General features: G+C 43.9%; 1 protein-coding gene across 15 annotated transcripts in view; it reads right to left on the reverse strand.

The window, feature by feature from the left end:
• Positions 1 to 27,552, reverse strand: part of Elf2 (E74 like ETS transcription factor 2) — a 110,941-nt gene that overhangs the window by 24,448 nt on the left and 58,941 nt on the right. For 2 of the 15 annotated variants that reach the window (XM_045131006.1, XM_045131008.1), the window contains one exon: positions 12,502 to 12,606. The exons of 8 other annotated variants lie outside the window; for them this stretch is intronic. Coding sequence is in view for 4 of the 7 variants with exons in the window: in XM_004655826.2 (XP_004655883.1) it covers positions 19,217 to 19,274 (58 nt within the window). In the remaining 3 variants the exon portion in view is untranslated. Of the gene's footprint in view, positions 1 to 12,501; positions 12,617 to 19,216; positions 19,402 to 27,552 lie in introns of those variants that run through there. 5 more of the 15 variants (XM_004655827.2, XM_004655825.2, XM_004655826.2 and 2 more) reach the window with 4 other exon arrangements.

A 27,552-nucleotide genomic window follows, 5' to 3' on the forward strand; every position in this document is an offset into this window, starting at 1 on the left:
TGCCATTGTGGAGCTTCCCCTCAAGTCTAGAAGCCAAAATAAACCCTTTTTTCTCCAAAGCTTCTCTTGGTCTGGTGATTTCTGCCAGCAATGTGAACCTGACTACAACAGAAATTAATGAAAAATTTCTGGATCTTATCCAAAGGAAACCAATTAAAGAACCTTGAAATCTGAAACATGTACCAAACTACTGAGGAAGCACTCATGTTGCGGTGGGGACAAGAACAAGATAGTGCACCAACAATCCTGTGGGGTCAATTATGTATTTTGATATGTTGCCACTAAAGCTAGAAGAATCAACCAGAAACACTTATTTCTAAATTAAGACAATGAGTTAGTTCAGTTCTTACAGACTATTCCAGATAAGTGAGTAATTTCAAGGCAGGACATTAGCATTAATGCTAGAACACTTGAGAACTTTCTTCGCAATAACCTTATTCTTTCCACAGCTCCAGGAGTTGGAGTGGTTTCACCTAGGAAATGTAAGTTTCCAGGTTTTTTTTTTCTTTTTGTGCCATCAAGCCTTTTTTTAATTCTACTACTTTGTATCTCTCATCTTACATTTCCCTCTATGCTTTACTAGTAAGTGACTTGTTAAATAGTCCAGTGCGCACACAAGTAGATGTTTGCACTGCAGTCTAAAAGCTTCACTTCTAGTCTCTGACACTGAGACAAGCTACTAAATAAATCTCTTCTGCCTCAGTTTTCTCTTTCACAAAACAGAAAAATACTTACCTCAAGTAGCTGTGACATTAAGTGCAATGAAAATTTAGCACTGTGTCTTGCATATAAATAAGGGCACAATAAATGGGGATAGAATAAAATAAATATAACAAATAAAATAAAATAACATAAAATAAATGGAGATAAAAGGGTAAGATCCTTGAGGTTAGGGGGCTATCTGAACCCAACATTGTATGTGCTCTATTTCCTAATGTAGACTTTTTATTTTTAGTGCTCTGAACCAAACCCAGGATAGCCTCCCACATGCTGGGCAAGTGCTCTCTCACTAATCTTCATCCCAGCTCTGGAGTAAAGCCCACAAGTATTTCTTTTACATTTCAAACTAAGGACAACCAACTGACCTTATGGAAAAGCGACCAGTCAAAAACACAATGTTTAAACCGGGCATGGTGGTACATGCCTTTAATACCAGCATTCTGGAGGCAGAGGCAGAGGCAGAGGCAGGAGATCGCCATGAGTTGCTGGCCACCCTAAGACTGCAAAGTTAATTCCAGGTCAGCCTGGGCCAGAGCAAGACCCTACCTTGAAACACCAAAAAAAAAAAAAAAAAAAGGAAAACACTGTTTGGTGATATATTTAACATTCCAACTTAAAATATGGTGGTGGGGCAGGATAGCACACACCTTTAATTCCAACATTTAGGAGGCAGAAGGAGATCAATGTGAGGTAGAGGCCACCCTGGGAATACAGAGTAAGTTCCAGGTCAGCCTGGGCAAGAATGAGACCCTACCTCAAAAAAAAAAAAAAAAAAACCACTAACCGTTTCTAATTAGATGAATTTTCCTAAAAATATCTCAAAAGGGGCTGGGGAGATGGCTTAGTGGTTAAGCACTTGCCTATGAAGCCTAAGGACCCCGGTTCGAGGCTTGATCCTCCAGGACCCACATTAGCCAGATGCACAAGGGGGCGCACACATCTGGAGTTCATTTGCAGCGGCTGGAAGCCCTGGCATGCCCATTCTCTCTCTTTCTCTCTCTCTCTGCCTCTTTCTCTATCACTCTCAAATAAATAAATTTTAAATAAAAAAATATCTCAAAGAATCTTTGTTTATGTGAATTTCATAGAATCATCTTACAAATGTACGGTTTCATACAGTACAGACAGGGATTGTACAACTTTTCAAAAATTCACATAAGGGCTGGAGAAGAGTGTGCCTGCAAAGCCTACGAACCCAGGCTCGAGTCTCCAGGTCCCACATAAGCCACAAATGCATAAGGTGGCGCATGCACCTGGAGTTCATTTGCAGTGGCTAGAGGCCTGGCATGCCCATTCTCTCTCTCTCTTTCCCCTTCTCTCGGTCTCAAATTAAAAAAAAAATTAAATCCACATAATTACGATCCTGGTATATTGTCTATATTTATGGAAGTTGCCAAAAAAAAGTTTAAAAGAATTTACCACCAGATACCTTCCAGTGAGTTGGTGGCCAGGGAGATTCCTGATGCCTCCAAAACATTACAGGCCATTGTCGAGGCCCTTGGCTACCCACCAGGAATAGATGTTAAGACCCTATTGCTGAAGACTCCACACACTTGGGCTGCAAGGCCACTGAGAAATCCTGCTGAAACTGAGCTGATAACCTCCTCCTAGCAGACCAGTTGACAAAAAGCTAGAAGAAGCCATTCTGCATGCAGTTCAATGGGACAGAGAGAAATCACCGGTGAAGATACTCAACAGTGGACACTGCATGCCTTATAAGTATTTGGCCAGCCAGGCCAAATGAGCCAACAGATGCAATAGTGGCATATCTGTTATGGTGGAAACTAAATGCCCTCTAATTGGTCTGGAGGTCCTCTCCATGGGAAGGAATACATCCCTGATACTGAAAACCTATAACTGGAATAGTCACAAACCCTATGGGTGCAACGTCTGCTGCTGTCTGGCTAAATGTGTATAATATGCTTATCAAATTGCCCAGTAAGCACTTGTCTTAATGTTCATACCCTTATATTAATGCTACTCTTCACTTTTGGCTACAGAACCTTCTCTTTACGATGGCAGTGACCTTGGGATGACTCAGAAGGCACCATGGTGCTAAGAAGTGACACAGGAGTGCTCAGCACTGCGATATCTCCATCCCACCTTCGAACGCTCGGGGTCTATTGCAGAAGAGGTGGCAGAAAGAATGTAAGAGCCAAAGGAAGGGTAGGACTCCTTACAACGTGCTCCTCCAGACACAAAATGGCCTGGATATCCATGACCTCACAGTGCCTGACACTACCTACACAAGACCATCATAATAAGAGGAAAAGATGACATCAAAATAAAAAAGAGACTGATTGAGAGGGGGAGGGGATATGATGGAGAATGGAGTTTCAAAGGGGAAGTGGGGGAGGGAGTGAATTAACATGGGATATTGTTTACAATCATGGAAGTTGTTAATAAAAAGAGGGACTGGAGAGATGGCTTAGTTAAGTGCTTGCCTGTGAAGCCTAAGGACCCAGTTTGCAGCTTGATTCCCCAGGACCCACGTAAGCTAAATGCACAAGGTGAGGCATGCATCTGGAGTTTGTTTGCAGTGGCTGGAGACCCTGGCACATCCACTCATTCATTCATTCTCTCTCTCTCTCCCTCTTTCTCTCTGTACCTGTCACTCTCAAATAAATAAGTAAAAATAAACAAAAAAAATTTTAAAAGGGAGGGTAGAATTCACCGTCAGTAAAAGAAAAAGAAAAAAAAAAATCCACATAAACAAAATTCACCAAAAGCTAGTCTCAGCCTGAAATGCCAGTCATTTGGAGAGCACTCATTTAAAAAATCCAGGCCCTGTTTTACCACCTGTTGCCCAGTGTCCACACTTCAACCAAGGTACTCGGTCTCTCCAGTTGCTCTTTCCATTTATGGACATCTGCTCGAACTCACTGGCTCTGGAAAGGCAGCCAGACCGCTAAGTCAATCTATCTTTAGGTGACCCTGCTTACTCTTATCTGTGGCTTCACTGAAGCTGAGGATTCAACCTCCAGCCCTGCTGGAAAAAACTTTGCACTAAGAATGAAAGTTATTATCTTTCTCAAAGGGCCACCCTATAATACTCACATTCACTAATGAACGTGGAAAGCAAACTCTCAGGCTTTGAAACTTTAATCTGGGAACTATTCTCTTTCAAGTTGGCTTGGTGCTGCAATTTAGCTGTTGTCTTAGATGCTATTAATAAACCATCCTGGGTAAACTAATGCCTTATGTAATTGTATTAAGACATACTCCAAAAACTCTTACTGAATTAAAACTGGAGCTTCAAGTTAGTAATAAGCATACAGCAAAAGAACTTTATCATATTTTAAAAGTTATAAAATACAGTTTTCCTAATAGTTTATGTATCCTAATTTCATTAGCTTGAGGTACATTTTTACAACCATGATTTCAGGTTGAGTTTGTTGCTTGCTTGCTTGTTCGAGCTGGTCTGAAGGTCTGTATGCGGCAGAAGCTTGAACTCCCGGATCCTCCTATCTTTGCCTCATGCATACGTACACTCAGGTGTAGGGGCAGAGGAAACCTCAGGTGTCATTCTCAATAATGCTATCCAGCTTTGTTTCTTTTTTCTTTTCTCTGAGGTATGATCTTGCTCTAGTCCAGGCTGACCTGGAACTCACTATGGTACTCCTCCTACCTCTGCCTCCCCCAAGTGCCAGGCTTAAAGGCATACGCTACCACACCCAACTTTTTTTTTTTTTTTTTGACATGGTCTGTCATTGGCATGGAGCTAGCAATGAGGCTAGACTTGCTGGTCGGCAAGCCCCAGGGATCCTCTTGTTCCCCACCTCCTGAATGCCACCATGCACATTTCTACATGGGTGCTAGGGATCAAATTTATGTCTTCATGCTCGTGAGCCTTCCAAGTTAGCTTTATGCGTGGGACAAAGGGAGTGATTGTGGAGGTCAGAGGACAAGTTATGGGGTCAGTCCTCGCCTGTACATCTCATTTTCACTCAGCTGATTTTTGCTGTACTCTGTCTCCATCTTGCCATCAGCAACGGTGTTCACACATTGCAAACACTCATCAAGGCTCCAAGCTGCTTGTAGGGTCTGTGATCCATCCAGCTCGAGCAGGCAGCCCTCAGATTAGTTTGTTGTTGTTTTGTTTTGGGGGGTGTGTGTGTGTGTGTGTATGGCTTCAAGGTAGGGTCTTGCTTTAGCCAGTCTGTCCTAGAATTCACTGGGTAGTCTCAGGCTGCCCTTGAACTCACAGTGATCCTCCTACCTCTGCCTTCTGAGTGCTGGGATTAAAGGTGTGTGCCATCATGCCTTTAATAGAATGGGGCACACCAGAGCAAACAAACTCCATATACATGTGTTATTTTGTGCATCTGGCTTTACATGGGTACTGGGTCATTAAGCCCTCATTTTTTAGGCGGTGGGGAGGTTTCAAGGTAGGATCTCACTTTGGCTCAGGCTGACCTGAAAGTCACTATGTAGTCTCAGGGTGGTCTCGAACTCATGGCGATCCTCCTACCTGTGCCTCCCAAGTGCTGGGATTAAAGGCATGCACCACCACACCTGGTTCAAGTTATCTTAAAAAAAGGTTTGAGAATGTGTATACCAGGTCCTCCAGCTACTGTAAATGAACTCCAGACGCATACGCCACCTTGTGCATTTGGCTTTACATGAGTCCTGGGGAATAGAACATAGGTCCTTCAGCATCACAGGTAAGTGCCTTAACAACCACAAGCCATTTTCAGCTCTCAAATTAGTTTTTTTAATATTTTTAATTTTATTTATTTATTTGAGAGCCACAAAGAGAGAAAGAGGCAGATAGAGAGAATGGGAGCACCAGGGCCTCCAGCCACTGCAAGTGAACTCCAGATGCGTGCACCCCCTTGTGCATTTGGCTAACATGGGTCCTGGGGAATCAAACCTCGAACTGGGGTCCTTAGGTTTCACAGGCAAGCGCTCAACCACTAAGCCATCTCTCCAGCCCTCAAATTAGGTTTTTAAAGTGTACTTTCTTCCTTATGTTTCTGACCTCAGCCTTCCCTTCCCACCAAAATTTAAACATTGTATCACAAATATTTTATTCTGTATTTACTCATACTGTTTTATAAAAATAAAAAATAGGTGGTCATGGTGGCACATGCCTTTAATCCCAGCACCCAGGAGGCAGAAGCAGGAGGATCACTGAGTTCAAGGACACCCTGAGATACATAGTGAGTTCCTGGTTAGCCTGGGCTAGAGCAAGACTCTACCTGGAAAAACAAACAATAACAACAACAAAAAAGATAATTTTTAAAACAAAAATAATAAAGCTGAGCATAATGGCACACACCTCTAATCCCAGCACCCAGGAGGCTGAGGTAGGAGGATCACCGTGAATTCAAGGCCAGCCTGGGTTAGAGCAAGGCCCTACCTTGAAAAGTCAAAAACAGAAAGAAAAAAAAATACATTTCATATAAAAATGTCCATGAATTATTTACTAACCACCTACTAGAAGGCTTAATACGTTAGGCACAATCTATGTATATCCTGCATCATGCAGCTGAACGTTCAGAGAACGTCAAACACCTAAACAAAGCTGGCAGATCACTTAACAGCTAACAACACTTGCTCCTAAATCCTGCCATCCTAGTTTTAGTTCCCAAGCCACCCATGTAAGCCATACACAAAAGTGGCACAAGTATCTGTGTTCATTTGCAGCGGCAGGAGGTCCTCACTTGTCCATACACAAACACATGCAATGCAAATAACTAATTTTTTAAAAACAAGGCTGGGGAGATGAGATGACTCAGTGGTTAAGGGCACTTGCTTGCAAAGCATTCCAGCCTGGGTTCCAATCCCCAGGACCTGCGGTAAAGCAAGACGCACCAAGTGGAGCATGTGTCTAAACTTCATTTGCAGCAAGGGACCCTGTCATATCCACACTCATGTGCACTCTCTCTCTATCCTTGCAAATGAATAAAAAACATTTAACAAATAAATATAAGTAAGCATAGAACAATATTGCACTACTCTGTAAGCTAAGAAACTGATTAGGAAAGCAGTGATTTCTTCACTCACCCCTGAAGGTAGGGACTCACTCTAGACCAGGCTGACCTGAGGAACACACTACATAGCCCAGGCTGGCCTCAATCTCTTAGCTTAGCCTCCCAGGGGCTGGCAGTGTGGTGAGCCCACACCTGGCTCCTCCATCTTTTCCTGAAAGCTTACTTTTTAAATACCACAGTGCTTATCTCCAGCACAATGGTAAACATTAATAAATCTCATGCATTTAATCCCAGAACTCAGGAGACAGAGGTAGAAGGACCACGGCCATGAGTATGAATCCAGCCTGAGCCTACATAGTGAATTCCAGGTCAGCCTGGGCTGGAATAATACTCAAGCCCATTACCTGATCAATTTACAATAATGTTACTGACAGTTTCTAAGACTACTTTACTCCATTTTGTAGAAGTATCTCTGGGCTGGAGAGATGGCTTAGCAGTTAAGATGTTTGCCTGCAAAGCCTAAGGACCCAGGTTCAATTCCCCAGGACCCATGTAAGCCAGATGCACAAGGTGGCACATGTATCTGGAATTTATTTGCAGTGGCTAGAAGCCCTGGTGTGCCCACTTTCTCTCTCTCTCTCTCTCAAATTAAATAAAATAATTTAGAAAAAGAGTCTCTTTATTTTTATGGACCTACATGGACAAATAATTTTTAAAACGATTTTTAGGTATGTGTGGGTATTAGTGAGTATGCATGTGTAAGCCACAGGCTGTGTGTGATGTGAGTGTTCGTTTTTGAGTGTGCATGTGCAGGCCATAAGTTGACGTCAGGTATCTTCCCAGTCTTTCCCCCTTATGTCTGGAGATGGGAGGGGGGTCTCTCACTGAACCCAGAGCTAACTAACTTGGCAAGACCACCTAGCCTGCAAGCCCTAGAGATCTTCCAGTGTCCACTAAGCCAGTGCCGGGATTCCAGGCTTGCATTCCCAGCCTTTCACATGGGTTCTGGGAAGCAAATGCACAAGAGGCACTTCACCCAATAAGCTATCTCCCAGCCCTAAGGAGTTAATTTCTGAACAATTTTTAACAACAGAAAGACAAATGCTGCATGTTCTCCCCCATCTGCAGTTCCAAATCTGAAACACTTTCAGTTGCAGTCATACCTGACAGGCCACAAATGACAGGGACAGAAGCGACTGGGGGAAGATAAACACAAAACTAACTCCAAAACAAACTGGTATCATAGAAACCCTCCTCTTGGATAGTAGACTATAAAAGATATAACAACAACCCTTAATAGGGGCATGCAGGGATTGCCTGGTAAGAAGGGCCTCGGACAGGGTGGATGCCTAACCCTAAAACATCTGGCTCTGGCTTACAAACCCCAGTACCAGAAACCAGTTACAACCCACACTGAGCTATTAGTTGGAGAGAACTACAAGGTCCCCGAAACAAGATAAGCTTCTGTCAAGGCAGTTGATTACCTGCCCGAGGTAAGAGGTTAAGACCCCCCTATTGCTGAAGACAGCACATGCTGCCCACACAGAACATGGAGAAAGTGGGCTGGAAATCTTAAAGATGGCCAGTTCCTAGATGGTCTGCCCATCTAGTGCTAGAAAGCGCTACATGAGCTGCTGGGGGACAATGGCCAACAACATTGTGAGCAAGCAGAGGACACTGCTATACAAAAGCAAACAGCTTGACAAGATGGCCACACCAGTTCAATAGTGGCACATATTGGTGGTAACCAATGGCTCTCTGATTGGCTAAGAGATCTACTCAGTGGAAAGGAACCCTTAGCTAAACTTGGATTCAGGTCAGAATCCTATGCAGACCAAGATCATGGACTCCAACAAGAAACTCCCACTAGTTTTTGGCCAAAAGAGAGGCTACACCCCTCAAATCTCTCTTAATTAACAATGCGTCTCCCATTTAACCTATGCTGACCTCATTCTCCATTAGAGAATCTGTTTTTCTTTTTCAGAAGGCAGCAAGAACCAGGGAGATGAGCCAGCCACCCTCACACGTCAGCCAGGGCCCAGGTGAAAGCACAGAGGAGTGAGATGAGAAGAGGGCATCTGCCAACCAGTGCCAGGGTGATGGGGACAGACACTGAGCATGCTCAAAACACACCGAAGCAGAAATCCAGAACCTTTTGAGGGCTGAATGGGGCAGGGAGGGGGGAAATGACGGTACCAACACATGCTATGTCCTACAAACTATGCTAACAGAAATTTAAGAAATACCTCTCCTATTTATTTCTAATTTTTTAATTTATTTTTTATTTATTGATTGAGAGCAACAGACAGAGAGAGGAAGAGAGAGAGAGAAAGGTGTGCCAGGGCCTCCAACAGCTGCAAACAAACTCCAGGTGTGTACACCCCCTTGTGCATCTGCCCAACATGGGTCCTGGGGAATCGAACCTGGAACCGGGGTCCTTAGGCTTCACAGGCAAGCGCTTAACCACTAAGCTATCTCTCCAGCCCTGTTTCTAATTTTAAACACTGCAATACTGAGGTGTCAGGGTGGCTAGCAAACTACAGTGTTACTTTGTTCATATCAAGAATTCAAACAAGCCGGAAGTGGTGACTAGGGAGGCTCAGATAGGATGATCTAAGTGAGTTCAAAGCCAGCCTGGGTTACAGAGTGAGTTACAGGTCAGCTTTGGCTACAGAATGAAACTCTGCCTCGAAAAGTAGGTTTTTTTAAAAATATATATATACATTTCTACAAGATATACATCAATATCACAATGCTATGAAAGCAAAGTAAGCAAACTAAAAGTTTCAGCTGAGTAAGTTTCCTCCTCTGTTAGTTAAAATCGAGTAGCAAGCACACTTTCTAGACCCGTGTAATTTATGAGAGGAAAAAATAAGCAGCTCAATTTAAAAATAGAAACGAGCTAATAGTAATTGGACAGGTATCGTTTTCTAGTAGTTGCAATTGCTGGTCAAAGCCTCCTTGAAGAAATAAATGTACAAATGCATTTCAAAAACTATTTTCATTTTAATCAGAATGCCAAAAATAAAATATGCTTATGCTTTCATTTACAATTGGTAAAAATATGCTTGCTCCGTTTCTATCTTTCCAATCAACTGGTGTTTGTATGGTAGACTATTCCAGACTCACTCAACAGCTGTTACAAAATACCAAACTTGGTAATTAAGTCTGACAAGAGGCACACCTCCCAGCGCCGCATAAGAGAGCACAGCAAAGGAGCCAGTTCAGAACAAAGCTCTCGAGTCAAAAATAAAACTGACTAGCAATCTAAAAGCAATGGAAAAATGAGAAAATCCCCCATTAGGTGATAGTGGTTTTCCCTGAAAACATCAACTACTACTTATTTACAAAGTCACCACTCCGCTTCTACACCCATTTGCTATGGTTTAGCCTCTAACACCTTAGGGCTCTAAACAGTGAAAGTGAGCGAATCAATTCAATGTAATGAAGATCAAAGAAAAAGGAGATGCTCTGAGATTCTCTGCCTTGACCTTCTATCAATACAAGCTGTTAAAAAGAATAAAGAGAGGGCTGGAGAGATGGCTTAGCGGTTAAGCGCTTGCCTGTGAAGCCTAAGGACCCTGGTTCGAGGCTCGGTTCCCCAGGTCCCACGTTAGCCAGATGCACAAGGGGGCGCACACGTCTGGAGTTTGTTTGCAGAGGCTGGAAGCCCTGGCGCGCCCATTCTCTCTCTCTCCCTCTATCTGTCTTTCTCTCTGTGTCTGTCGCTCTCAAATAAATAAATAAAAATTTTTAAAAATTTAAAAAAAAAAAGAATAAAGAGAAAACAAACTTTTTGGGTTTTGGTTTTTGGTTTTTTTTTTTTTTTTTTTTGGTTTTTCGAGGTAGTGTCTCAACTCTAGCCCAGGCTGGCCTGGAATTCACGATGTAATCTCAGAACGGCCTTGAACTCACTATGATCCTCCTACCTCTGCCTCCCAAGAGTGCTGGGATTAAAAGTGTGTGCCACCAAGCCCGGCTTTAAGATTATTTTCTAATCCAAAGCAATCCAATAAAATACAAACCACATTTTAAATTTTTCAACAGCCACATTAAAAAAAAAAAAAAAGGAAAGGAAGCTAGGTGTGCTGCCTTTAATTCCAGCACTCAGGAGGCAGAGGTAGGAAGATCACTGAGTTTGAGACCAACTTGAAACTACATAGTGAATTCCAGGTCAGCCTGGACCAGAGCAAGAGCCTATCTCAAACAAAACAAAAAGCAAAGACGATATTAACACCTTGCTTTTTGTCTCTCCTTGCTTGCTTCAACCTTGTTTGTTTCTGTGAGCCTAGGACCTTGCACATGCTCAGTAAGCACTCTAGACCATGGAACTACACATGGCCTCTGTTTAACGTGATATATCTACATTATTGGCCGTGTCTACATATAATCAACAAGCTTTAGAAAGTCAACTTCTCAACAATATCTCAAGCTCACTAGCCAGTGTGGCTACATTTCTATGTTCACTTAATCATTTTTGAAAAAGGAAAGTCAGCCAGGCATGGTGAATCATGCCTGCAATCCTAGGACTTGGTTGGTTGGGAAAGAGTAGCATTTTCAGTGGCCCTAAGTAATAGAACCCACGGCCTGCGCATGCCAAGCAGGTGCCCAAGCAGGTGCTCTATCTACTACTGAGCTACATGTGGCAAGCCCTGCAAATCTTCTAGTATCTGATTTAATAAAAGGTGAATGAAATCATCCACCTCCTTCATTTTAACACATATGAATACCAAAACATGGTCTCTTGAAAAGTTTTCTAGCCAGGCATGGTGGCACGTGTCTTTAATCTCAGCACTGGGGAGGCAGAGGTAGGAGGATTGCTGTGAGTCTGAGGACACTCTGAGACTACATAGTGAACTCCAGGTCAGCCTAGGCTAGAGCGAGAACCTACCTTCCAAAAGCAAACTGAACAAACAAATTCTCCCAGCGTGCTTTGCAAACTGTCTTCAAAATACCAAGTGGCCGTGGCACCCATGACCTCACAGTGGCTGACATTACAAAACGTGCATAACAGGAAGGGAAAAAATGATGCCATCAACAGAGGAGACTAGTTAGAAAGAAGGTATTCAGTGGAGAGGGAAAACAGAGGGTTGTAGGGGGAATTATGATATACTGTGTATATGTATGGAGGCTGTTAATTTAAAGGGTTTCTATTTTTAATTTCCTCTATATATACATTTATGAAGGTGGAAAGGTAAATTTCTTTTATTTATTTTTGTTTTTTAATGTATTTTAAAAAATTTATTTGCAAGCAGAAAGAGAGAGAAGAAAGACAGAATGGGCACACCAGGGTGCCTATAGCCACTGCAAATGAACTCCAAATGCATGTGCCCCTTGTGCATCTGGCTTACATGGGTCCTGTGGAATCAAACCTAGGTCCTTTGGTTTCACAGGCAAACACCTTAACCGCTAAGCCATCTCTCTAGCCCTTGTTTTTTGTTTTTTGAGATAGGGTCTCACTCTAGCCTAGGCTGACCTGGAATTCACTATGTAGTCTAAGAGTGGCCTTTAACTCACAATGATCCTCCTACCTCTGCCTCTAAGTATTGGGATTAAAAGCCTGCACCATCACACCCAGCTTATTTCTTAACATTATACATAACGTTTGACTTCCCAGATCCTTTGAAGGCTCTTGGGACTTCAAGAGTCCCTAGATCAGATTTGGTTTTTGAGAAGCCCAGCCATGATTGATAACAACCAAATTCTACCTTCATGTTATAATTCGTTTTAGCTCAGAAACATAAGCTACAGATGGAACTATGCACTTGTATAGGTAAACCACCACTGGGTCACTTCCACAAGTTTTCAAGTGCTTAGACTGGACTGAGGGTGTAGCTTAGCATACCTGTGTAGGCTCCGGGATCAATTCCCAAAGACCCAGTGATGTTGGCACTCAGGTGGGGGAAAGAGAATCACAAGAGGCATCGGCTTTCCTCCTCATGCCTGGAGCCTGTGGGGAGACAGGAGGTGGGAGGGGCAGGGTCTGGGTGTGGCTGCAAGGGACATAAGAGGAGGGACAAAGACAGAATCACAAGTTCAAGATGATCCTCCACTATATACTGAGCTCAAGGCCAGCCTGAGTTACATGAGCTTGTCTCAAAAATACTTAAAACACTTACAAAAGCTTTTACTTGTATATTTCTTTTGCATCTTTATGAATACTCAAACTATAGATTACACAAGGAATTGTTTTATTTTAAATAAGGTCAAGAAGGCTGGAGAAATGGCTTAGTGGTTAAGACACTTAAGGCAAAGCCTTAAGGACCCAGGTTCAATTCCCCAGGACCCACACAAGCCAGATGCACAAAGTGGTACATGCATCTGGAGTTCGTTTGCAGTACCTGGAGGCAATGTTATGCCCATTCTCTATCTGCCTCTTTTCTCTCTCAAACAAATAAAAATTAAATGATGTCAAGAATAGTTTGTTGTATACTCTTCTCTACCAAAATGTCTTCTTTTTTTCCTTTTTAAATATATTTTAATGAGAGAGAGAGAGACAGACACAGACAGAGAGAGAGCGCACACGCGCGCCAGAGAGTGAGAGAGCACGTGCACGCCAAGCCAGGGCTTCTAGCCACTGTAAATAAACTACAGCTGCATAAGCCACCATGGACATCTGGCTTACATGGGTTCTGGGGAATTGAACTTGGATCCTTAGGCTTCACAGGCAAGCACCTTACCTGGTAAGCTATCTCTTCAGTCCTTTTATTCTTTTCTTTCTTTTTTTTTTTGAAACAGGGTCTCAATGTAGCCCAGGTTGTTCTTAAACTTGCTATCTTATATAACCAAGGATGACCTTGAACTTCTAGTCCTCCTGCCTCTACCTCCCCAATTGCTGGAATTACAGGCATGCACTACCTTAACAAGTTTTATGTGGTGTTGGGGATAATCCCATGAACCTAAGGCTTCATGCATCTAGGAAAATAATCTCTACCAACTGAGCTACATCCCCAGAGCCCAAATTTGTTCCTAAAGAAAACTGTTTCATGCTGAACTATCCTGATTGACTTTGTAACTTAAAGTTACTGAGTAACTCAGTGCAATATAAAATGCAATGTTAATGTTAAAAATAATTTTGAAGAGTAATTTCTTTCTAATACTGGGAATCATATGCAGGGCATCACACGTGTTAAAGAACTTACCACTAAGTTATACCCACCTCCAAATAAGTTTCTCTTAAAAAATTTTTAATTTAATTTTATTTATTTGAAAAAAAGGATGGGCGTACTAAGACCTCTAGCCACCACAAACGAACTCCAGATGCATGCACCACCCTGTGCACATGGCCTTATGTTGGTACTGAGGAACTGAACCCATGTCCTCAGGCTTTGCAGACAAGCACCTTAACAGCTAAAGCCATCGATCCAGCCCCAGGTAATTTTTTTTTAATATTTTATTTATTTAATTGAGAGAAAGAGAAGTAGATAGAGAATGGGTGCACCAGGGCCACAGGCCACTGCTAATGAACTCCAGACACATATGCTACCTTGAGCATCTGGCTTTACATGGGTCCTGGGGAATCGAACTGAGGTCCTTCAGCTTTAACTGCTTAGCCAACTCCCCACCCCCCAAGTAAAGTCTCTTGAAAAAGAAATTTAATGTCATTCTTCTATTCTCGTTTCAACACATGCTTCCTATTTTTTCACATAGTACTTTATAGTTTTTTGTTGTTAGTTTGTTTGTCTTGAGACAGGGTCTCATGTAGCTCACACTGGCCTCAAACTTAACATGTAGGGGAGGATGACCTTGAACTCCTGATCTTCCTGCCACTACTTCCAGAGTGCTAGGATTACAGACATGTACCACCACACTCAGTTATTTTTTTATTATTTTTTCCAAAAATTGACACATGTTCTATAGACCAACTCTGATACTCTGAAACATTTTGAAGTTTATGCAAATATTTCATAATCTGAAATGCCTCTGTCCCAAGTATTCTGAATAAGAGACACACAACTTTTATTACATTATTTCAGATTTCATGATGAACTTTGACCAAGTAAACAGATTGTTTTGTCAGTGAAAAGGATTAGACTAAATTTCCAGGAAAACCTTCCCCTTTATTAAAGCAGAAGGAAAAGAAAAAAAAAAAAATCAAGGAATGTACATGTGTGAAAAGCAAGCAAAATATTTTAAACTCAAAAGCTTATCCAAAATCCAGCCAGTACATTCATAATGCTCTCACACAAATAGTAGGAAAATGACAATGTCAGGCACTTGCGTTTCTAGATCCCAGAACTGAGCCTAAATTATTAAACTACATCAGACTTGTCCCACATATGCACATAAGCCTTAAGTTTTAACACAGCATACATTAATATTTTCAAAGATTGGCTTAAAAATTAACCTTTATTACATTACAGCCTTAGAGTCACATAAGATAATTTCTTTTGGGGAGGAGCAAAATAGGGTCTCACTCTAGCCCAGACTAACCAGGATTTCACTCTGTAGTCTCAAGGTGGCCTCTAATTCATGGTGATCCTCCTACCTCTGTCCCAAGTGCTGGCATCATAGGCATGTGCCACCACTCCCACACAAAATTTTTAAATATAAAAAGCAAATCTCTCTGGGCATGCCTTTAATCGCAGCACTTGGGAAAGAGGTAGGAGGATTGTCATGAGTTTGAGGCCACCCTGAGACTACAGAGTGAATCCCAGGTCAGCCTGGAGCGAGACTCTTATCTTGAAAATCCAGAAACCAAGAGGGGAAAAAAAAAAAGGCAAACCTCACCTTTCCATTAACTATTCGGGGCCATTCATATGTTTGGAGCTTTTCAAGTCTTTAGAGATTTCCTAGTCATTTTTTTTTATTTATTTTATTTACTTATTTGAGAGAGAGAGAGGGTCAGAAATGGGAGAGGAGGGGGGGACACCAGGGCCTCCAGCCATCACAAATGAACTCCAGATGCATTCGCCCCCTTGTGCATCCGGCTTATGTGGGTCCTGGGGAATCGAACCTGGGTCCTTTGGCTTAGCAGACAAACACCTTAACCACTAAGCCATCTCTCCAGCCCTTCCTAGTCATTTTTGTCACATTACAGAAAACGCATTGCTAAAGAGTTTGTTAAGTACTAGAACATAGCATTAGTGATAGCTGGCAATACATCCTCAACTCTTGATTCCAGAGTCAAAGTTCACTACTACATCAGATTTCCAAGGCAGACTTAATAAAAAGTATGTCAAGTTTTGACTATAAAACATTTCATAGGTTTTAAGAGGCACTGCTTAATAATAAATAAGCTTACTTATTTCATCTTTCTCTCAAAACTCCTAACAGCATAAATAAATAAGGGAGTGCATACACAAGATACTTAAGTTGCAGAGAGGGAAAATATACACAGCACACCCCGTGACACGTTAGTATGCAATAATAGTGGTACCAATAAGTGATTTATACTTGCTCTGAAAGTGACATTAACATTTCAATTTATTGAGTTCATACAGGCCACTCACCCTACACTAATCACCAGACAGTAATTTCAATCTCTCCAGCTACTTTTCTTTTTTTAAAAAAACACACTTTATTTATTTATTTATTTGGGAAAGAAGCAGAGAGAGAGAGAAAGAGAGAATGGGTGTACCAGGGCCTCCAGCCACTGCAAATGAACTCCAGACGCATGCACCTCCTTGTGCTTATGTGGGTCCTGAAGAACCGAACTGAAATCCTTTGGCTTTGCAGGCAAACACCTTAACCGCTAAGCCATCTCTCCAGCCACTTTTTCTATTTCCACAATATATAGCCTTTTCATCTGTCTTCTTATGCCTGCTGACTTCCCTCATGGAGACAAGAGCCCATTCTACATATACAAAATTCACATGCACTACTCTCCAAATGCCATCAGAAACTGACAGCTACACACACACACACACACACACACACACACACACACACACACACACACACAACCTGGGTTGGGGAGATGGTTCAATAGTTAAAGGTGCTGGCTTGCAAAGCCCACCAACCTGGGTTCAGCTGCCCAGTGCCCACATAAAGCACAATGTGCCTCATCCTTTGCAGTAGCAAGAGGCCCTGATGTGCCCATACTCACTCTCCCTCAAATAGTCTTTTTAAAAATCAGAACCATAAATCTCAATTATTTGGACAATCTTTCCCCGATTTTTAACTCATCTAATTAATTCTAGGTAAAACAGCAAACTGGTCTCAAGTTTCCTTCTAAAAGCCCATAAGGGACCTTCAAATTCTATGAAGGTGAACGAGGAAGGAGGCAGTTAACTATATGCAGAACATATTCTTTACAGCACATTAATATTAAAAACAAAAACTCCATTGCTTCTCTGGAAGACCCCACTCCCCAGTGCCACTCATGGGGGTCCAAGTTCTGATCCAATTCTCCCCAAAAGAAACCTCAGTCGTAAGATCTGTATAAAGAGCACCAAAAAAATCCAACAGAGATGGAAAATGGCAGTTTTTGAAAATCCTTTCCAGAGGTGGTAAACCTCAGGGGTAAAGCACTTGTCTAGCATAACAGAGGTGCTACGTACAAATCTCCAGTACCATAAAGCAAGAACTCTTGTAAGACATGGCAACCTCATTTTCAAACCTATTTAATATCCACTCGAAGCAAAACAGCTACAGGTCATATCCAGTTATGCTGATAATCTCAAAAGCTTGTGGAAATAAAAGTTTTAAAAAGTTCCACTTGCAAAAATAAGTTCTTCTATCTGCAATGTTTCAAAGTTCTAACTGCAGGGGCTGTGCTAAGGATCTCTGAAGTGTCCACAACCATCGGAACTAACATCTCTTGAAATGCATACATGCAACATCACTGAGCCAACAATTCTACATATCAAAAGAATCAACAGTATAAAAACAAACTTTATACTGATCCATGTCGCATTAACAGACTGAACACATACAAAAAAAACCACCGTAGTTCTCGTCGAATGCTACCTCTCATTCACTAAACTTTCTTATTCTAATCACAAGTAACTATAAAAACTTTTTAATCACTACTCAATAAAACCGATGCTTCCTTGAAACTTTTGACACGTAGAAAATGCGTAAGACCGTTCACCATTAATACATATGGCTCTATGATTCCAATTTTATTTGAACTTAAAGTTGTCAAATTTACGAATATACATGTGTTCACGACTTTTCCCCAATCGAATTTAGTCAGTTTTACCAAACAAATCATCAATTTCAGGACCGTACCCACCCTTTTAAAAAAAAAAAAAAAAACGGGAGGGATGGAAAAAGGGTGACGATCTTTAACAGCATGACTGCTTGGTGACTACTTCCCATCTCCCAATGGCCACCGATGGCGACAGGACATAGGACCCGGAAAAAGAAGCATGCGGGCCAGTGATTCCAAAAAGCCACAGGCAAGAGGTGCCCATCGATCCGGGGCCCTGTCGGCGCCGTGGGCGCCCAAGTCCAGCGCTTTTTCTATGTAACTTAAGTCCATGCCCTTCCGCTGCAGCAGTGGCGCTGCACATCCCCCACCCCGCGGCCACTTCCGTGTTTACACTCCTCTTCCCTCCAATTCCATGCGTACATTGTCAGCCTCACTCCCGCCCAATCTCCATTGGCCCGGCGCACGCCCGTGTCCCGCCCCCAGAAATCAACGTTCTCATTTGGAACATCTCGCAGCGCAGATTGGAACCGCGGGCCTGTCAATCGCGCGCGTTCTGTCCTCTCCTGGGCGCTTCCGCTGTGGTGGGAGGTTTGGGGGGGGAGGGGAAAGGGGGCGATTCCGTGCCGAGACTTCCCCGGGCCGAGACGCCCGCCGCCCGCCCGGCCCGCCGCTTCACATTCACCCACTGTTTACAAAAATAAACGTTCCTCGCTGACGTCCCAGCGCGCCAGGTCGCGGGCACCACACACTCCGTGTCCTTCCCGTCCCCCTACAGGCACCCCCGGGGGAAAGGTGCAAACACCGAGTTTCCTCCCAGCCGCCCGTTAGACGAGGACGGGGAGGCGGCCCCGGGGGAGCGCCCCCCCAGCCTCGGGATCGAGGGGTGACCCTTCCGGGACCGTTACTCCGGAGGCTGCAGCCTGCGGGGTGAGGCAGCAGGGCCGGAACGCGTTTTGGCGGGTACGGCGCCCCGGCCGTGGCCCGCGGCCGCGCGGTCCATGCGGAAGTCGCGGCTCGGCGGGCGAGCGAGCGGAGGGCGGCCGGAGCCCCCGGCGGGCAGGGGCGGCCTCTCCGGCCAGACAGCGTGGCAGGCGCGCCGGAGACAACAGCCTCACTCACTTCCTGGTTCCTCGGCAACTGGGGCGAAGCGCGCAACTCGCCCGCCGCGCGTCCCCAAGTCGCCCGCGGCGCCGAGCCCGGAACGCCGCTGCCCGCGCTGCCCCCGCGGCTCGCCGAGCCCACCCCGAAGCGACAGCCGCCCGATCGGAGGCAGGTTACTCTCCAAGGTGATCACTTCCTGATTCGTCGCCTCCATTACTTCATTCACTCCCCTCCCGGCGGCCGCCCGCTCTGCGAGGTGGACGCCGCGTCCCCGCACCGCCCGGCCGGGGCGGCCACCCCGCCCTCCGGACACCCGTCGCCCGCGGCACCGATGCACCGGGGAAAAGTTCCCTGCGCTTACCGGCCCGGATGAGCAGATCCAGCTGGTTCGTGGGTCCCTCATGCAGCGACGTCGCCATGTTTATCCCGGGGCTGAGCCGCTGCTTCACATTGACTTCCACCGAGAGCGGCGGCGGCGGCCGGGGAGAAGGCGGAACCCGCGGCCCGAGGCACACGCCGAGGAGCGACACTCGCGACACTCGCGCACTCGCCGCACACACCCCGACGCGCGGATCCTTGCGCGTCCTCCCTCCTTCCCTCCCTCGTCCCTCCTCCCTCCCTCGCTCGCACAGGAAGCGGCGGCCGACCCGGCCCGCCTCCCGCCGCCGGGCGCACAAACCCCACCGCCTAACGGCAGGGCGGCGGCGGCCCCGGCGGCTGGCGACGCGATCCTTCCGCCCGCGCCCACACAGGAAGTCCCGGCGCCGGCCGGGGAGCGGCCGCTCGGCACCGCGGACACCTGAGGCTGCGAGGCCGCGCCCGGCCGCCGCGGGGACGGGGACGGGGACGGGGACGCGGCCCTCGAGGGCAGGAAGAGGCGCTGCGGAAGCCGAGCCCGCAGACGGCCCCCTCTGGAGCGGAGCCATGAAGCCAGCGCACTTCCTAGAGGCGACCTCGCTCGCAGCCGGCTGGACGCGAGGCTGCCGTGAACTTGCCGGCCGAGCACCGCTTATGCAACACGTAATGCGCTCGCTCGAGAGCTGCACTTACGACGGGAACGCCGAGCTCGTCCCCAGGAAATCCTCGCAAGGCAGCACTTGCAAAGCAAGGAGCCTCCAACTACTTCCGAGACGACCTCGTCCTTTGCCCGACCGAAGTCACGACACCGAGCAGGTAATCAGTAAACAACCGGACCCACAGCCTGGGGAGACTGGATTAGCTTCCCGCAATTTGCCAATCACGAAATTCTTGTGCCCTTTCACTTGTTTGGTTCATGTGGAAATGAGTGCATTCCTTTCCTGTCACCTTCGAAACTGACCTTACAAATACATATTAAAACACAATGAGAAAGGAGATAAATGGACAATTAGTGACAGTAAGTAACTGAAAATACAGGAAATCAAACCAATAAAATGATGAAACAAGGTACCTTCATTAAAACAATGAAACTTCTTGGTGTCACAAATTTCTCACGTAAAAACTATTTTAAAAAAAATTGTTGGACACAAAACTCACATAAAACAGTGCCTCCCAAAAATTGTTTGCTGAATGAACAAAAGGTTTGGCATATACACACTTAAAACAGCAAGGTAGAATTGGGGAAGTGGCATAGTGGTTACGACATTTGCTGCGAAGCCTAAGGACCCAGGTTCGATTCCTCAGGACCCACATAAGCCTGATGCACAAGGGGGCACATGTGTCTGGACTTCAGATGCAGTGGCTGGAGGCCCTGGTGTGCCCATTCTCTCTGTCTCTTTCTCATAAATAAAATATTTTTTAAAAAACAGCAAGGCTTATAATTTCTAAATAAAAATTGTTTTCAACAGTAATCATACAATATGGTCTGGGGATTTTTGTAGGTGTGTGTTTTGTTTTTTCGAAGTAAGGGTCTCACTGTAGCCAGAAACCAGCCTCTTACACTACAAACAGGTCTCTTTGCTGGATTAAGCAACCCTGCCATGACCCAAGGCAAGGAACTAGATCATCTGGCAGGTTTTATTGTTTTATTGCTATCAATTTGAAATAAGAATCATTCATTGAAATAAGGCAGCATCTTAACAGTTTCTTTGTGGAGGAAGTTAAGAAATATTACAGGGTTACTAAAGGCTTTAGAAAGCAGATGAAAGTATAACATACAATTTCTACTCCTGCACCTAGAGTCCATGTATTCTACTTAGTAGGGAAAGGTAAGTTGACAAGATAATATGGCTCAGAAAGAACCAGACAGTCATCTTCTCAATGGAGGAGTCAGTTGTGACCTGACACAACTTTTACTATTTCCCTGTACGGTGTATGTGAGTAAGTGCACTTTTACTGTACATCCTGATCATAAGTACAAAAGAACAGAAGCTGTACATATTCCTGCATGAGAATTTATACAGAGAGGGAAATTAATGCAAAAAAAACAAGAAAGCTCTTGTAAGGGCTGCATAGTTGGCTTAGCGGTTAAGGCGTTTGCCTGCAACGCCAAAGGACCCCGGTTTGACTCTCCAAGATCTACGTAAGCCAGATAGATGCACAAGGTAGCGCATGCATCTGAAGTTCGTTTGCAGTGGCTGGAGGCCCTGATGTATCCATTCTCTCTCTCCTCTCTCTCTCTCTCTAATACATAAATTGAAGGAAAAAAAAAAGCTCTTGTAAAATCAAAACTTCCTCAGATTTAATGCTACTATTAACAGGCTTTCTAAAGCCATGAAGACTTTTTAGAGACTAAGGATACTAGGATAGCCATTATGGTCAGCTGCTACTAGAATGTATACTGGTACAAACTTCCAGGAAAACAAAATGGCATACTACGAAGAATCTGGTGGGGCTTGGAATGTACCTCAGTGGTAAAGCACTTGCCTTGCATATGAAGCCCATAGGTGCAAATCCCAACTGCACCAAAAAAGAGAGAAAGCATGAAAGAAAAAGGAACCTGAGACAAAGTTTCTATCTTCTGACAAAGGAATTTCATTTCTGGAGCCTGCCTTGAAGAAACAAGAAGATATTTAATGAACTGTTCTCTGTTTAAAATGCCAGGCATGGTGGCACATGCATATGTAATTCAGTACTAGGTAAAGCAGGAAGATTACTTGAGCCCAAGAGTTTACACAGTTGAGAATCCTTCTCACAAACAGAGAGAGAGACTTGAAGTTTTGAGTTGTTTGGTTTGGGTGCTGCTAGTGATCGAACCCAGAGCCTTACTCCTGGCTCTTACCCTTGAGCAGCAGCCCAGGTCCCAGATTTAACAATGTGGGAGATTAATATAAATGTGGCTAGATTAAAAGTCTCATGTTAAGACTTGGGTTGAGGTGTTATATTATGAGCACGTGTTGTATTCATGAAAAACAAACATATGGGAGAAACTGCTAAAAGAACCAGTATTTCAACTTTATAATGTTGGAGACTTCAAAGTAGCAACAAAGGATGCTGAAAATAGGCTACTTTCACTTTGGTCAAATTTTTTATGATCCAATTTCTTAATATTCTGAGTTTTCAGTCTTGGAATCAGGAATCTCTGTATGGACATGTACATAATTAAAAATGATAAAAATGTAATTCTGAAATAAGATTCAATAACTAAGTTTGTGTTCTGGAAAAGTTCTAGTTTATTGTATCAAATTAACACATTATGCTGGCAAATGTTCTAAAAACAGTGTTTAAGCTATTTAAGTTGCAGATCTTCCTCAGGACATAAAAAAAAAATGTGATCTTATATTAACCTTACGTAACCTCCTGCCTTATTAAAACACTGTGCCTGCACTGGAGAGATGGCTTAGCAGTTAAGGTGCATGCCTGCAAACACTGTGCCTTATTTTATTAAATTGTTTTACTGGGATCCAAAAAAAATATGTTTTTCCTATACAGTAGGACTCAGACCATGTAGCAGGTATGTTATGTGTATCACTATATATGCACACACACTTATCTGTATTTTCCACATCTTCAAGATTGAATTGATATTTATAAGCAGAATTTTAAACTAGATAACAAAAAGTACTGGCTTCTATGGTAGATGCAGTAGAATAAATTCATATTCTGCTAATAACATTATAGAAAGATATCATCTGTATCAAAATTACCAATATATCCTAGCATAGAAAAAACATTAAGGGCTCTTAGTGAATGCCTGCCTCATAAAATCCTCTACACAAAATGCCCTACCTTCACTTATTCCCTTCCACAGTCCTTTGAAATAGATAGATATTACTATTATATTCATTTTGTAATAAAGGGCCAAAGGTTCCTTGCTTAAGGTTATAGAATTATAGAAGGATAGAGTCAGAATTTGAACCTAAGCAACTGGACACTAGGAACCTTTACTTCAAAATACTCTTCAGGAACCAAAGTAGCAAGCCTGCTTATCTGTCAGGATGAAATTTTTAGTACCCTCCAATTTCCTCATCCATAAGATTAACATTTTCCCTGGAACAGATGTAGATTAATCCCCCTCTCCTGAGTGTTAGCTGGACTTCATTCCCTACTTCTAATAATTTGGATAAGAAATAAAGTTATAAACCACTGGAGGAAACCATTCAGGTCTGTGGACTAGAACATTTAAGGCCAAGAATGATGACACCTTACTAACAGCCATGTAGATGAGCCATGTAGGAGACCAACCAACTTACAGCCCTAACCAAGCCCTGAGATGACTCAAGCCTTGACTGACAGGCTGCAGCCCCAAGAAAGACCCTAGGCCATAACCCAACCTTCACCCTCAAAAGCTGTATGAGATGGTAAAAAGTTGTGTTTTAAGGTGTTAAATGTGTAATTTGTTAAGCAGCTGAAGGCAATAGAAAAGTATGGATGGTGTAAAATCCCAACTTGTGGGGCAGGAAAATGGCTCAGCAGTTAAAGGCAACTGCTTGCAAAGCCTTTGGCCTGGGCTTGATCCCCCAGTACCCATGTAAAACCAAATGCACAAAGTGGGAAATACATCTGGAGTTCTCTTGCAACAGAAGGAGGGCCTGAAGAAATACCTCCCTCTCTCTCTACCCTCATAAATAAATAAAAATACAAAATAAATAAAATCCCAACTTGTGAGCTGCATATGATGGCATAGGGGAAACTAGAACAGGAGGATTTCAAGTTTGAGACCAACAGGACAACACAGCAAGTTCCAGACTAGCCTAGGTTACATATCAAGACTGTCTCAAAAAACAGGCTGAGCACTCGGGAGGCAGAGGTAGGAGGATCGCCGTGAGTTCGAGGCCACCCTGAGACTACATAGGTCAGCCTGGACCAGAGTGAGACACTACCTTGAAAAACCAAAAAGTAAAGGTGCGGGGCTGAGAAGATGGCTCAGAGGTTAAAGGCATTTGCTTGCAAAGTGTCAGCCTGGTTCAATTCCCAAGCCACCCAGATATGGCCGAAAGCAAAAAGTGGTCCAAGTGTTGGTGCTTATTCTGCAGTGGCAAGAGGCCCTGGCATGCCAGTACACAACACACATACAAATAAAGTTGGTAAAAACTGAAAAAGGGAGAGGGAAGCTGGGCATCAAGGCGCATGCCTTTAATACCAGCACTTGGGAGGCAGAGGTAGGAGAACTGCCATGAGACTACATAGTGAACTCCAGCTCAGCCGGGACTAGAACAAAACCCTACCTCGAAAAACCAAAAAGAAAAGGGCGGGGGGAGGGAAAGTGCAGGAGGGGAAGGAACTATCATGGTTTATTGTCTGTAATTATGGAAGCTATCAATAAAAATGAAAACAAGGCCAGGACTGGTGGCGCACACCTTTAATCCCAGCACTCAGGAGGCTGAGTAAGAAGATTGCCTTGAGTTCAAGACCACCCTGAGACTACATAGTGAATTCCAGGTCAGCCTGCACTAGAGCAAAAGCGTACCTCAAAAACAAACAAAAAAAGTAAAATCCAAGAAACGAGTTTACTGTTATCTTGTCGTATACTTAACAGCATTCACCTCGGGGTATGGACCATGAAAATCTTACTTAGCGCTTCAAGGGTACTTATCCCTCCCCTCCTCACAGAGCTGGAGATCCCTCTACCACGGAGCTCCATCCCGGCCCCAGTATGCACCATGTTTTACAGATAGTTAGCTTAGTTATGATTTAACTTCGATTCATCTTTCTGCAATTTTGACTTATCCTGGACCAGACTCTCTTTGAGTTTGTTGATTCTTCCTGATGTATGCTAAGAACACCGCTTCTAACCGGGCGTGGTGGCACACTTCTTTAAGCTCAGCACTCGAGAGGCAGAAGGAGGGTCGCGTGAGTTCGAGGCCACCCTGAGATTACAGAGTGAATTACAGGTCAGCGTGGACTAGAGTTGGGGGGGGCAACCAGAAAGCAGCTCCTAACATCTCAGCAGACATTCCAGACAGCCAACAGCAGCTAGTCTTCTCTAATGGGTGTCAGACAAGTGTGGGAATCACAAAGGGAGTTTAAAAATTAAAGATATTTCAGCTGGGTATGGTGACACACACCTGTAATTCTAGCTCTCAGAGGAAAAACCAGGATAAGGAGTCCAGGTCATCCTCTGCTGCCTGGCAAGTTTGAGTTCAGAAGATAGAGAGGCTTACATACATGTATTGCTCATTTATTCCCCCCTTACAGTGTACTTTTCTGAGGAGAGGAGTTTCGAGATAGGGTCTCACTCTACCTCAGTCTGACCTGGAATTCACTATGTAGCCTCAGGCTGACCTTGAACTCACAACAACCCTCCCACCTCAGCTGGGATTAAAGGCCTGCTAGTGTAGTTTTTCTGTCTTTACTCTTCAAAGGTCAGCATTGAAATTCTAATTGCCAAGCTCAGCAACTCCCACTCAGTCCCTATCTAACATTGCTTCTCTACACAAACAACTTTTTTTTTTTTTTGAGGTAGGGTCGCACTCTAGCCCAGGCTGGCCTGGAATTCACTATGTAGCCTCAAGGTGGCCTTAAACTCATGACAATCCTCCTTCCTCTGCCTCCCAAGTGACATTATTGACCATGCCTTACTGTAATCCTTCCCTTCCTTTTTAATTTCATGACTGGCTTTGTTTATTCCTCTATTTTCTGTTCAGTTGTCTTAACCTATTCTACACAGCCCTTAAAAGCCTTAAAATTTTTCAGTGCCAGCTCCTGTCATGGTGGAAACCAACTGCCCTCTAATTGGACTAGAGGCCTGCTCCATGGGAGGGAATACATCCCTGATACTGAAAACCTACAACAGAGGTAAAGAATCTTCTCCTTTCAGATGGCAATGACCTTAGGATAACTCAGAAGGCACCATGGTATGCAGAGAAGTGACAGAGGAGTGCTCAGCACTGCAATATCTCTATCATACTTTCCAAGGCTCAGGGTCCACTACGAAAGCAGGAAGAATGTAAGAGCCAAAGGAAGGGTAGGACTCCTTACAACGTGCTCCTCCAGACACAAAGTGGCCTGGATATCCATGACCTCACAGTGCCACACTACCTACACCAGACCATCATAATAGGAGGAAAAGATCACTGAAAGAGGGAGGAGATATGATGGAGAATGGAGTTTCAAAGGAGAAAGTGGGGGGAGGAAGGGTATTACCACGGGATATTTTTTATAATCATGGAAGTTGTTAATAATAAAAAAATGTTTTGAAGGAAAAAAAGTGTCTGTTTTGGGGGCTGGTGAGATAGTTTAGCAGTTAAGGTAATTGCCTACAAAACCTTACTGACCTGGGTTCAGTTCCCCAATACCCTCATAAAGGCAAATGCACAAAGTGGTGCATGCATCTGGAGTTCCATAGCAGCATAGAGAGGCCCTGAAGGGCTCATTCTTCCTTCCTCCTTCCTTCCTCCCTCCCTCACTCTCTTTCTCTGTCTCTCTCTGATTGTCAATATATATTTAAATGGCTTAGCAGTTAAGGCGCTTGCCTGTGAAGGCTAAGGACCCACTTTCAACTATCCAGGTCCCAAATAAGCCAGACACACAGAGATGATGCAAACATGCAAGGTCATACATGTGCACTAGGTGGCACACAAGTCTGCAGATCAATTACAACTGGCTGGAGACCCTGGCAACACCAATTCTCTCTCTCTCTTTTGTTCTCTGGCACTTAAAAAAAAGGGGGGGGGGCAGTCTGTTTGTTGGGCTTGACTCAAAGAAAAAAAAAGTGCTGGGTGTGTTGGCGCACGCCTTTAATCCCAGCACTAGGGAGACAGAGGGAGTTGGATCACCTGGTTCAAGGCCACCCTGAGACTACATAGTGAATTCCAGGTCAGCCTTGGCTAGAGTGAAACCCTACCTTAAAAAAAGAAAAAAAGAAGAAGAAAACAAAAGTGTCTCTTCAGCCACCCTCCCTCTGCATTCTCCACTCTCAAAAACTGTTACCTACCTTCATCTCTCAATGTTATTTCCATAGTGAGTCAAAAACCTGCACAACTAGTCTTATTTTTTTTAATGGGAAAAAAGGAATTTGGCTTACAGACTCAAGAGGAAGCTCCATGATGGCATGAGCAGAGAGAGGATGAACATCACCTCCTGGCCAACATCAGACAGACAACAGCAACAGGAGACTGTTGACTTATTTTTTTTAAGTCCTAACTTTAAATTGTTCATTAAATATCTCTATATGGATTACCCGCTGGTATGTAGATGTCTACTATGTACAAATCTTTGTTTCCACCATCAGTAACATTACCACCTTCTCCAGGCTAGTAGCTAGAAATATCCTTATTCCGACATATGGAAATCATACCACTTTTGAGGGAGATTAAAAGCATTAAAAATGACAAAGTA

This window comes from Jaculus jaculus, chromosome 12 (assembly GCF_020740685.1).
Source record: "Jaculus jaculus isolate mJacJac1 chromosome 12, mJacJac1.mat.Y.cur, whole genome shotgun sequence".
NCBI lineage: Eukaryota > Metazoa > Chordata > Mammalia > Rodentia > Dipodidae > Jaculus > Jaculus jaculus.